We start from the raw sequence: 12,794 nt of genomic DNA, 5'->3' as shown, positions 1-12,794 counted from the left end.
AGAGTATCACAGCATAGAATCAATAAAATGCATAGAAAATAGAAAAAAAATGCTATTGACTTTTCTATTTATATAATATAGTCTATAATAGAAGACATTCTTTTAAATATGAATAGCATGTGAGAAAGGGAGGAAGACACTAAAGGGAAGAAAAAACAACAACAGTGCTGGGCTATTCTCTTCAGCTGTGGCCAAGTTGATCAGTCATGCTGTTTTATACCTTGTATGTTATTCTCGATTTCCCAGTTCTGGCCTCTGTACAAATGAATCCAATCTAATCAGCTAATTAGGTCAGAACTCACATTATGTATAATATACAAAAGGGTGCAATGTTGTGGCTTTGTAGTGGCAATTAAAGGTTCAGAGACTGTCAGTTATGGGATAAAACAGCATTTTATTTAGTATTGCAATCAATTATGAAGGTAACCAGGCTACTGCCATCATAAGTGGATTATTCAAAGCTAGATTTGACAGTGTTGTGGTTGTGTAATTCCGTTTACTAAGCAGGGCTCGGATCTGGCATTTTAAACATTGTGACAGCACTCAATCTGTAGCACCCATTCTCAGAGTCCAGATTCATGGTGGGCGTTGGAACAGAAGTGTCAACTGAGAGCGCTTTCATCCCTGGCTGAGTCCTTCCCTGAAATTTCAGTCAGTGTGTTCTGCCTTCCATCAGCATGTACTTTCAAATTGCTTACACTTGGTTGTACTGAGACATACTGTCTGTGTAAAACCTTAAAGTTTGCTTCCTAGACCATACATTGTGACTGTTTAAAGGGATAGTTCGCCCGAAAATGAGAATTCTGTTATTATTTACTGACCCTCATGTCATATTATGTTCTTTTTTCTGTAACAAAAACTATTTTTTATTTTTGGTGAACTATTAAATTAATATTTTAAATTAACACTTTCCCCACCAGCATTTTTTATTTTTTAAGTTGCCAGTCAGCGCCAACGTTTTTGACAATTTTCACAAAAACTGTCATGGCTCCCTGAATATTTAGTTAAATTAATAAGAAAAGAAAGAACAGAGCCTGTGCTGCTTTTAAACAAAAAAAGGAAAAGAAACCATTTTATTTTAGCTTAATGCATTCTTTTTTTTTTTTTTATCCACACTTGAATGTGGGTAAGTTTCATTTAAAAAAGCAACATTTTGCACAAAAACCTGAGAAAATCTCCTTTTTGTCAAAGACTTTATCTGGATCGGATTCAGAACGATGATCCAAACATACAGTAGATCGAGTCCATCAACCCCCCCCCCCCCCCCCCCCAAAGCTTTTACAGTCATATACCTCTTTGTGGGTTCAACATTTAATTCTTTAATGTTGATTTACGTATATGCTGTTGAAGGTTTGATGATCACATTAGCCTACATGTGCTTAAGCAATCTTCTATCGCTTGTTTCTTTTTTCTGCAGCAAAACTGGCAAGTACAACAATAAATAAACAATTTCAATATAAGAAAATGTTAAGTAAAGGTAGTTTAAAAGAAATCTCATCAATGGTTGGGAAAGGGTTAATATAACTTGAAATATAAATATTTCCCATACAGGTATTACCACTGTGCTGACCATGACCACCATCAACACCCACCTGAGAGAAACACTTCCGAAGATCCCATATGTCAAAGCCATAGACATGTATCTGATGGGCTGCTTCGTCTTTGTCTTCTTGGCTCTGCTGGAATATGCTTTCGTCAACTATATTTTCTTTGGACGAGGGCCTCAGATGCAGAAGAAACTGGCTGAGAAAGCTGAGAAAGCCAATAACGACCGCAGCAAGTATGACGGCAACAAGGTAAAAGTCCTTTTTTATCTGTCACGATGCCAGTGTGAAGAATGACTGCTTTGTGTGCTACAGAATTGAGTGTTAGATTTTCTTTGTCTTTTTTTTAAATAAAAGGTTGTGGTATGGTAGTCCTGGGGGAAACAATACAAAGACATGAAACAGGGGGAAAAAACTAGAATGTGATGTTTCTAAGTAACTGTAATAAAGTTTTAGACTTCTTTGAGTTGTACAGTGTTTTTTCCTACTTTGAAAGAAAGTGCAGCATTTTCCAGGTGTCAATTTATTTACTTTATTTATTTAGGTCATTCCCACTCCTGATGAATGTCAGTATTCCTCCTGCAAATGTTTAATTCTGGAATATTGTGTCAGAAATATGGCCACTGACATTTGCGTGTGAAGAGTTACGCAACAACAGCAATGTCCTGAAATATGTGTCATTTTTTCCTTGAATCAAAAGACAAATTCCAGACTCAAGTTGAGATTTTTGAGGTTAAAGCATTTGTGCTGAAACTCAGATGGAGGACAAACTCTTGTTTGTGCTTTTCTGACCAGTCTGTTCAAGAGGGAGGCAACTGCAAGCCATCATCTGTTAAACAGTCCAATCAGGTACAAGGCAACCGTCACTCACGAGGGGTGAGTGTGTGTATTGCTGGCTGTTTTGTCAACATTTGTAAGCTTCGTCCTGAAATCCTCCTAGCAACAGTTTCCCTCTCATTTAGTGCAAAATAGTGTTTCTCAACTGGTGGGTCGTCGGTCAGTTTCAAAGCAGCGAAAAAATAGGCTTATATTAACTTTTAAAGGGGAGGAGAAAATGCTTCCCATATGTTTTATTATTAATGTTCAAGGCTGAGTGTTCAATCAGACTCTATTATATTAATCACTTGGTAGAAGATGGCCAGATTAGATAGATCTATCTTTTTTTACTATTGTCATATACATTTTTACATTATTTTATTTTAAATGTTGCTTATTCAATTCACGTTATTCTAATAAATTACAACATTTGATTGTAGAGACATTTAATTTTGTACTTGATTTCCAATAAGTCTATGTTCTGATTCAAAACTAGTTGAGAACCACTGTTCTTTTGTGCCATCTTGCATTTTTCTTTCTCCATATGTAATGGTGTGATTTCTGGTCCAATTGAAATGTCAGCCAGATTACCATGAAATCTACTTGTCATGTCCTTCATTCAGTTAAACATTCTGGTTCAGTACACACCATCTCATAACACAACTATATACCGTACTCGACTTCTGTTGCTGTTCTCTCATTTGCCCCATCACAAACACTGATCAAGATTATGAAGTGAGCTGTAATGATATTTTTGCAAGATTGTATTTCTGAATTATTTATTACTGCAGAGACTCAGAGGTTGCAGTAAATAAACAATATATCATGGAGGGACCTCCTCTTGAGAAATAACCTGAGCTTGTTGTTCAGCAAAATAGCAATTACTTCTGTCATTTAGCAATGGGAGTTTTTTTTTCTTCTTCTTGTTTCATGCTGTTATTTTAATTAATTAACTAGAGGAAAAAGGTTTAGATTTTTTTCACTCATGACTTGTAAGGACTCATTTCACTCAAACACTTTTGTTACGTGTTCTAGATTTCTTTTCTTTTTCTTTTTTTGTTGTCGTTTACGGTGTTGTTTTCTATTTTTGAAATCAGCTAGAGTGTGTATTGTGGATGTAAATTTGTGTGTTTATTTCATTTTGCTGTGTTCACATGCGGTCTGTGTATGCGGCATTTAATTAACACACTTTTTTTGTTGTTGATAAAAATAGGAATGTGACAAATATATTGCTTTTAGGCTACGTCTATGTTAATCCGTATACATTTGAAAATGCCGTTTTTGTTTCAAAACGCTCTCTGTCCACACTAGCGTTTTCCAAACGTTTCTTAGCCACACTGAAACGTCGGAAAACGCTAAATTCACCTTAATGCGCATGTGTAAAACCTCATAAAAGCTCACTGAGATTATACAAATGGAACAGACATCATAAAGTTCTCATGCTATTCTTCTGGCAGGATCATTTTATTTAGCAAAATATCTCACCATTCACTGATGCATCCAGACACTCACTCACCATTATATATTTGGTCTAAAACGTCTTTGCAGGACTGTGATATGAAGAGTGAACAAAGAAACATATATTTATTAACAGTGTAAAAGTCAATAGCACATAACAGGCACAATAGAGGTATAAACGTACATCTATTGGTTCAAAATACGTCACATGACTAAACATGCGTCATCGTTTACAAATACCTCCGTTTTCACAGTCCAAGCTATCACACGAAATGACATTTTCAAATTTATCCACTTGGGAAAGCGTTTTCAAAAAGCTCAGTTTTGGCCTGACAAAAACGCGTCTCAGTGTGGATGGAAGGCCAAACCAGAGGGGGGGAAATGCGTTTACAAAAAAAAAAAAGGTGGACAAGGCCTTAGACTCCCATATGTCACCTAGGTTACATTAAAGTATCACACCTTATATATGAGAACTTTTCCTTCCTAATATGATTCTTGTAAGGTTAACAACTTGCCCAACTTGTTCTTATTTACACTAGCTCAGATTCAGCTCATTAACAAATCTGCCATTTATAGCCTAAATATGATTTGACATTGATATTGTACAACCTTATACAGAATATTGCTTTTTAAAATGTGTGGCTTGTTTAGAGCATCTCATGGTCATATTGTTATTGCAATGATGCATTAGCATGTTGATGATTTGTAGTACCATTGATTATAAAACGAGTTCTGTTGAATTCTGTATGTTTACTGGAGAACAGCCCTTCAGCAGTAATTCATGTCTGTGTCATGTGTCTATGGCAGTGCTTTACATATGCAGTATACCATTATTATTTTCTTGTGAACATTCCAATGTAGTGGATACATAATGTAACTGACATTATTTGACATGATAAATCATGGCCACATAAATCTAGCTGTCTTTCATTTATGTGCATAGAACTGTTTTGAAGAATATAGCACACTTGACTCTTCGCTAGGCTCTTTCATTCTTTATGTATGTCATGTGAACTCCATTGTAGCTTGTCTAACATGCCTAACTAACCACAAAATCCTCACTTTTCAAAATCCCTTTTCCCTTACATAAAAAAGTATATTGTATTAATCTCAGTTAGTTCATTTCAACATTTACTTTTCTAAATTAAAAGTTGTGTTTGTTAACATTAGTTAATGCACTGTGAACTAACATGAGCAAACAATGAACGGCTGTATTTTTATTAGCTAACATTAACAAATAAAATCTGTAACAAATGTATTGCTCATTGTTAGTTCATGTTAATACATTACATTTACTAGTGTTAACAAATGAGACCTTATTGTAAAGTGTTACTGAAAAATCAAATACGTTTTAAATGGAATAGTTTATTGAACCTATCTATATCATTTCCATATGTGCTTTTGTTGAGTGTCATACTTAATAGTAGGCTTTATAGAGAAAGAAAACCGTGGTAACCAGGATTCTCTCTGCTTGCAGGTGGATTCCCAGGGAAATATCCTTCTGACCACCCTGGAGATCCACAATGAGGTGGCCGGGAACGAGGTCACCACCAGCGTCAGCGAAGCCCGAAACTCCACTTCAATGGTGTTCGATAACTCAGGGATCCAGTATCGCAAACAGAGCACAGCGCGGCCCGAGGGCCGCCACAGCATGGAAAGGAGCACGCAGTCGAAGAAACCGCGGCTACGCAGACGCTCTTCCCAGCTCAAAATCAAAATCCCTGACCTCACAGACGTGAACGCCATCGATCGATGGTCACGGATAATATTTCCCGCTGCTTTCTCTCTTTTCAATTTGATCTACTGGCTGTATTATGTGAATTAGGCCTCAGACGTCAATGGGGTTTTTTTTCCCCATCACAATTTTTTCATGTTGCCAAGTGGAAAATTATCTTCTTCTTTTTTTTCTTTGCTCTGACGCACTTAAGGGACGTACTTCCACGCCACGTAAGCCGAGGTTTTTCTACATTTGAACCCTTGTGATGTTGCGAAGGGTTCCGATGGAATGCTACCTGCACTAAAACGGGCCGTCTCATCATACGCCCCATGCTCACATAAAGTACATATGTACTCAAAAAAAAAAACATTCCCATTCACATACACACAAAATCAGTTTTCTAAAGACCATCTCTGTACATACGTTGCAATTTTTGAAGCCACGGGACTTCCGCATGATGCACTCGGAGCTGTCTTTAATTTGTACATGTTGATATGTTATTACGATTGAGAGATGCTAATTGCAAATGTTTAATGCCAATAAATCTTTATTGTCGGAGCGCAGGTGATTAATATTAAAAGAAGATTATATTGTTGTGGAAATGCAATATAACAAGGTCAAATCACGTCTTCAGTTTCAGAGCTTGCTACGTAAACATCAGCTGTTCTAAACATTGCCGTTATGATCTTATTTAGACGACGTTTGAATATAATCATGTTATGATATGCTTTTGGAACATGATTTCCATCCGCCTTGGGTTGATATGATTATACGCCACTTTTTGCAATCATCATGTAAAGTGCTTCAGTACATGTAAGATAAGATAATAATTGTACACTTATCTCATTTCAAGGATATCAAAAATGAGGACAAAGAACAAAAAAAAACACTGCAAATGTGGAATATTTAAATCAGGGCCTGCAAAGGATTTCCATGATGCCATCATGAATATCAAGCATAAGTAAACAGACAATCCTAGCATTGTGTTTTGCTTCTTTTTTTCTTTTTTTTTAGTAGATGTGTAGCAATTACTGTATGATTTTCAAGTGAGAGTGGGTTTGGGTGTTTTATTCTCCTCCGTTTTTTAAAGAATGCCTGAGTCATTTCCGATATCATTGTAGGCCTTATGTAAACATCGTATGGCCCATTTACAACACATCACTTTATTTTCTTTCCTTTCCGGTTAGGGTTATTTAAGGGTAATTTTATTTAAGGTAAATGGACAAGCTCCTAACGCATTTGAGGGAATTGTATGTTGTCATCAATACACAACTTGTCTCAGGTTCTCTTCCAACATGAAAATGGTCTGTGTTTTTCTGATTGCCAGTATTCACATCATATTTGTTGTGATTCATTTGTATTATATCCTTGTGTACAGCAACAATGATTACATAGCAGATTTAGACAGCATGATATTGTTTGCATTTAGAGATTCTACACTGATTGTATCTGATTTTGTTTTGGCAGATTTCTTTACCATCGGTCATATGCACTTACTCTATTTCAGGGGCCGAAAACTGCTGTCTGGTTAGAGAGTCATGTTGTATACTCATGCTTGCAGACCATCTAAATATATTTATAAATCTCTTTAAAATATCCCGTATGTGCTGTTGACAAGCCATTTCAACAGGTTGCTTTGCAGTTGCATTGTGTCAGTAGATGCTCATAAATTCTTTAATTACTTTTCTTCCCTCTTCTATTGTATGTTGTAAATATATATAACCCACAATCCACATGTGACCCATTTCTTTCTTTCTTTCTTTTTTTTTCTAATATTCACTTTTGAGGTTTTATTCTGTACAGTCCACCTCACAAATGACCAGATCTCTATTTATGAAATGTGTTTAAATGATTAGATAAATGAGGAGTGAATGTCCAGAGGACAATATGAGGAAATGGAATAAATTTTACTCTTTCAAATAATTGGTTTTGCCTTATTTCAAATTATAATGAGGTGTTTTTAATTGTCATTATCAACATCATGCATAATTCGATCTGCTCCATCATTTCAAGTCATTTTGACCTAGAAACACATTTTGAATTGTAAGCACTAAATAAGAAGGAAAATATAATGCTCTTTTTTTCAAATATAGTGTACATATTTAAACAATAGGTTTACGATTTTAGCGATATGCTCTTCTCTAGTGTTAATTTTTCTAGTTATAACTGACGAGCTATACACTAAAAAATTATTATCAATAAGTTATAACAACATATGTTTTTACATTGCTTTAACTCATCAAAATAAGTTGAGAAAGTATCTACTGTTTTATGTTACACAAGATTCAACTCATTTCTTAAAGTCAGTTTATTGCAATTTAAGTTTAAATGACAAACATCCAAGTTGATTGTACTTAAAAATTGAAGGCAGAAACTTTTTACATTGTATGGACATTTGAATGACTTTCCTGAGGTACGTCAGACGATTACTTGTTCACAAGCTTTGTTGACGTTTTTCAGGGTTAAAAACTGATTGGGAGATTACAAAAAGGATAATACATTTCAATAAGTTGTACTCTTACCTTTCAACAAACCTTCATATGTCCATTCTTGGCTTTTTTCATGCTGTAACTAGTAAAGAGGACTAAATGACGGCCACGCGTGATCAGTGATCACTTTTAGAGCGTCTAAACGGCATTTATTGTTTGGGTTTAGGAATGAAATTGAAAACTGAGAAAGTCGCGTTTCTCCACAAACAGCTCATTGCGACTTTTGACTCAAATGCGAGCATCACATTTTAAGTTATAGCTAATTTTTTACGTCATTAAAAACCTTGGTCAATACAGCATTAATTTGTCTTGGGAATGACAGATAGTGTCCTTGAGTCCTTGAGTGTAATAATGAGTCCCCCACAATGGCCACTGGCCAGAGGGATTTTGAGCCATTTCTCTTCCAGAACAGGACAGGTCACTATGTGATGCTGGTGGAGGAAATTATTTTCTGACTTGCTCCTCCAAAATACCCTAAAGTGGCTCAAAAATATTTCGATGACTGTGCAGGCCATGGGAGATGTTCAACTTCACTTTCATGTTCATCAAACCATTCTGTCACAAGTCTTGCTGTGTGTACTGGTGCATTATCATGCTGATACACGCACCTTCTTCTTCAGGGTACAATGTTTGAACCATTAGGCTTCTCCACACCGTAACTATCACGGATATGGAAAAGACAGTGAAGGTGGACTCATCAGAGAACAATACTTGTTTCACATTGTCCACAGCCCAAGATTTACACTGTTGGCGTCAATGAAACTGACATTTGCCATTGGCACAAATGACCAAATGTTTGGCCATAACAGCCTGACCATGAATATTGACTCTGTAGAGCTCTCGACTAACAGTTTTGGTGGAAACAGGAGAGTAAAAGTGCGCATTTAATTCTCCAGTGAGTTTGGTAGCAGTGGTTTTATGATTTTTTGGATTCAATCCGGGTTTGGACATCTCTTTCAGACAACTTCCTCTTGTGTCGACAGTTACTCCTGTTGGATGTGGTTCGTCCTACGCGACGGTATGCTGACATTACCCTGGACACCATAGCTCTCGACACACCACAAAGACTTGCTGTCCCGGTCACAGATGAGCCAGCGAGACGTGCACCAACAATTTGTCCTCTTTTGAACTCTGATATGTCTCCCATTCTGTTGTGTAAATTGCAATATTTTATGTACAGCTGTGCTATTAATTAAACTTTTACACTGTTCTTACTCAGGTAGCGCATAGGTGTGAAACCTCCAACACTATATTGGCCAGCGTTTCGGTTTCATTGTCCAACCCCTGTATATGTATCACAATAATCACAACAGACTTTATCAGGTGTTTTGAGAGGGCATATTGGACAAGCTTGCATCAAGTTTGCAAAACCTGAGCACAACACTCCATCATGCATCCAATTTAATAGTAATGCAAAGGCAGTATGAGGGGAATAATAACTCTGAATACAAACTCCAGCTTATTTTATTGGGTTTGAACAGTGTTATAGAATAGATACAGTTTTTGAGATAAGAACAGCAGGAACTGGTGAAAAAAAAAAGAAAGGAAAGCAAAACAAAATAAAAATCATCATTTTTTTAAACATTTTAGTCAATAAAAACATCCAACTCAATCTTAAATTCCAAAGCAGACGATTGTGCTGTATACCAAAAGCCCTCCCCCATCTGCACTGCTTCTGTCTAGCAGGCTGAGTTTAACATAAAGGGCTACGCATCATAAACATGATTAATGTTACTGGCACATGTGACTGGTGTCATTTAATTTAATATATGTATTAATCAGCAGTGGTGGTGGTGCTGAGATCATATCTTGCCAATGTAGCTGAACAAGTTCTTAACATCAGTCATTTGAAGGACGCAGCGACGAGGAAAGCTCTAGATTGATATTTCTGTTTCATGATTGTTTTAATTTTCCTGACACTATTGGGGAACTACCAATTTGACCTCTATAGACCTCTATCGGTTGCCTCATGTTGCCTTAAAATCACATCACGTATCAAAGTGCCAATTGTCAAACGTCTTTTAGTTTTATTACACACTCTCTGCTAATTGGCAATCAACACAATATGACTCATCTGTGAAAAAGTCTCAAATGCAATTGAATCCAAGTTAAACTTACTTTTCACCTACCTTTTGTATTATTTAATTCACTTTATTTGCAGCATGTCTGTATGTATTACACTTTGAAAAATTAATCCTAACATACATTGTCCTTAATGAAATCTCAGAGCTAGTTTTCATGTTGGATCACTTATGGTTAAAGCACCCTTTTCTGTTGATTGTTTCTATAATGTTGTGGGTTTGTCCATTTTCATTTTCTTGTTTTTTAGTGTGATCATTCATTACTGCAATAAAAATCCAGCCTCTCTGCTTCTGCTGTGAAATGCAGTGGATGGGATATTGGATGGGATACTTACTGCGTAACAAAAGTCAGGTCAGTCTCCATCATTCATTCCTCAAGATACAGCACATTTGTAATTATACCGATTGTATGAACCAACATAGCGACGGAAATCAATACACAACACACACCATACAGACACCATAATGACACTGTGTGGGCATAAAAGGGCATGTTGGTATGTGCACGTGATTTATTACCCTAACTAATTGGAAAAGGGGATGATAACTTCATTTTAGCAGGTATTACTAATTAAAGTCGAAAATGCACTTGTAAGCAGAACAAGTTCTCCTCTAATGAATCCCATGAGTTGGGTCCTAATGGATTTTTAATCTTTTCTCCCCCTGTCACCTAACTAATGGGGATATAAAACAGGATCTTTGAGGTGTATTATTTTATCTTTATCAAAAATAACAGATCAGCATTGGGCAACAGACACTAGGTCATTGATTCTTTTCTTTTTTTTCCTGTAATGATCATCTTTTTGAAATCAGTCTTGTGACAAAAAAAAACTGCAGTCCATTCAGGTTTGAGATGTGGCATAGTCATTATAAAAATGAAACCCCCTGAACTTGGAACTATAAAAATCCAGCTGTGAACTGCTCAATCTACCTTACGTTTTATCCATTACAATATGGGCCGTATAATAGACTGATGGGCCACTCTAATTTTAAAGGTACCACCAAGGCTCCAGGTCTCCATGTAGGAGTGATCCAGAAACGGAAAGCTGTTCCAATCGCATTAATGATAACATTTCCATCCGTTCTTCACTTATTGTCACGTTCTGCTTGTGTTTTACTTTAGTTTTGACAGACTTTTAGTTTGTTTCCCATTACCGATTTCCCCATTGTTCCCGTCAGTCCTTAGTTACCATGGATATTCATTTAACAATCACACATGTTAGCCTTTAAGTTCATTATCTTTGTGTATTTAAGTTTCTCATTACCTTCTGTTGGTTGTCCGGTATTGTTTGTGCCATGCACACTGTCACATTGTATTTACTCTCGTTTTGGATTACCTGTCTTTACTTTGTTTACTAAATATAAGCTTAAACTTGATCTTTTCTGCCTTCCCTCGTCTTAACTGGACTAAAATGTTACATATAGTGTAAATAGCATCTAGAGCATGTAACACTATTTGCTCTTAGTGCATAGAAAATAGTTTTGGAGACTATTTACACATAGCATCTATTGGATGTTAGCCACTGCCCTTTTTATACTGGAGTCAAGTCAAGACAAGTAAAGTCAAATCAAGTCACCTTTATTTATATAGTGATTTTTACAGTATAGATTGTTTCAGCTTTACAGTGATAACAGGGAGATAATGCAACAAAGTTTGTTTCTGCTGTACATCAGATTTAGAAGAAAATGTCATCGTGATGTCATCGTCCAGCTCACTTCAGTTCTCATATAATGGTGTCAATGCAGGCAGATTGATAATATGTTGAATATTAAGTGTCCCCAACTAAGCAAGCAAAAAGCCAAAGGTAACAAAGGCGACAATGACAAGGAAACAAAACTCCATCAGGTGACAGAATGGAGACAAAAACGGGCTCAGTCGGGGGCCAGTTCTCCTCTGGCCAACGAACGAAGAGTGTATGATTATGATTCAGGCAGCATTTCAGGTCAGAAGTCAGATTGGATCAGAACATTCAGAATATTTATCCAGTTCCATCTGGTTGAAGATCGGAGTCATCACGCCAGTATGGAGACAGGTTTGTTGAGGATCAGTGTCTGTCGTGTCGATGAGGCCTTAGTTGGGGAGAGTCTTAGTTGACACAATCGGATTCGTTGTGGTCGTGTCTAGGTGCAGGTCCTCCATCTGATCTGGATACGGCCCGGATCCGGCTGACTACATCATGCGTTGTGGTTGTGTCTAGGCGCAGGTCCACCATCTGACCTGGATATGGCCCGGATCCGGCTGACTACATCATGCGTTGTAGTTGTGTCGAGGCGCAGGTCCACCATCTGACCTGGATACGGCCCGGATCCGGCTGACTACATCATGCGCTGTGGTTGTGTCGAGGCGCAGGTCCACCATCTGACCTGGATACGGCCCGGATCCGGCTGACTACATCATGCGTTGTGGTCGTGTCTAGATACAGGTCCACCATCTGATACGGCCCGGATCCGGCTGACTACATCATGCGTTGTGGTCGTGTCTAGATACAGGTCCACCATCTGACCTGGATACGGCCCGGATCCGGCTGACTACATCATGCGTTGTGGTCGTGTCTAGATACAGGTCCACCATCTGACCTGGATACGGCCCGGATCCGGCTGACAACATCATGCGTTGTGGTTGTGTCTAGGCGCAGGTCCACCATCTGACCTGGATACGGCCTGGATCCGGCTGACTACATCATGCGTT

At 37.4% G+C, this 12,794-nt stretch overlaps 1 protein-coding gene across 6 annotated transcripts in view; it reads left to right on the top strand.

Moving 5' to 3' along the window:
- The window catches only part of gabrb3 (gamma-aminobutyric acid type A receptor subunit beta3), an 84,554-nt gene extending 78,682 nt beyond the window's left edge, over positions 1 to 5,872 (top strand). For 3 of the 6 annotated variants that reach the window (XM_056253947.1, XM_056253949.1, XM_056253953.1), the window contains 3 exons: positions 1,552 to 1,796; positions 2,340 to 2,420; positions 5,296 to 5,872. In XM_056253947.1, the coding sequence (XP_056109922.1) occupies positions 1,552 to 1,796; positions 2,340 to 2,420; positions 5,296 to 5,643 (674 nt within the window). In that variant the 3' untranslated portion in view covers positions 5,644 to 5,872. The remainder of the gene's footprint in view (positions 1 to 1,551; positions 1,797 to 2,339; positions 2,421 to 5,295) is intronic. The other 3 variants (XM_056253950.1, XM_056253952.1, XM_056253948.1) reach the window with 2 other exon arrangements.
- Positions 5,873 to 12,794: the final 6,922 nt, after the last annotated feature.

Source organism: Rhinichthys klamathensis, unplaced genomic scaffold (assembly GCF_029890125.1).
Source record: "Rhinichthys klamathensis goyatoka isolate OS25496 unplaced genomic scaffold, OSU_Roscu_1.1 h1tg000109l_1, whole genome shotgun sequence".
NCBI classification, from domain to species: Eukaryota; Metazoa; Chordata; class Actinopteri; order Cypriniformes; family Leuciscidae; genus Rhinichthys; species Rhinichthys klamathensis.
Note: the sequence above shows the minus strand (reverse complement) of the source record. Positions and strands in the feature narration are given on the sequence as shown.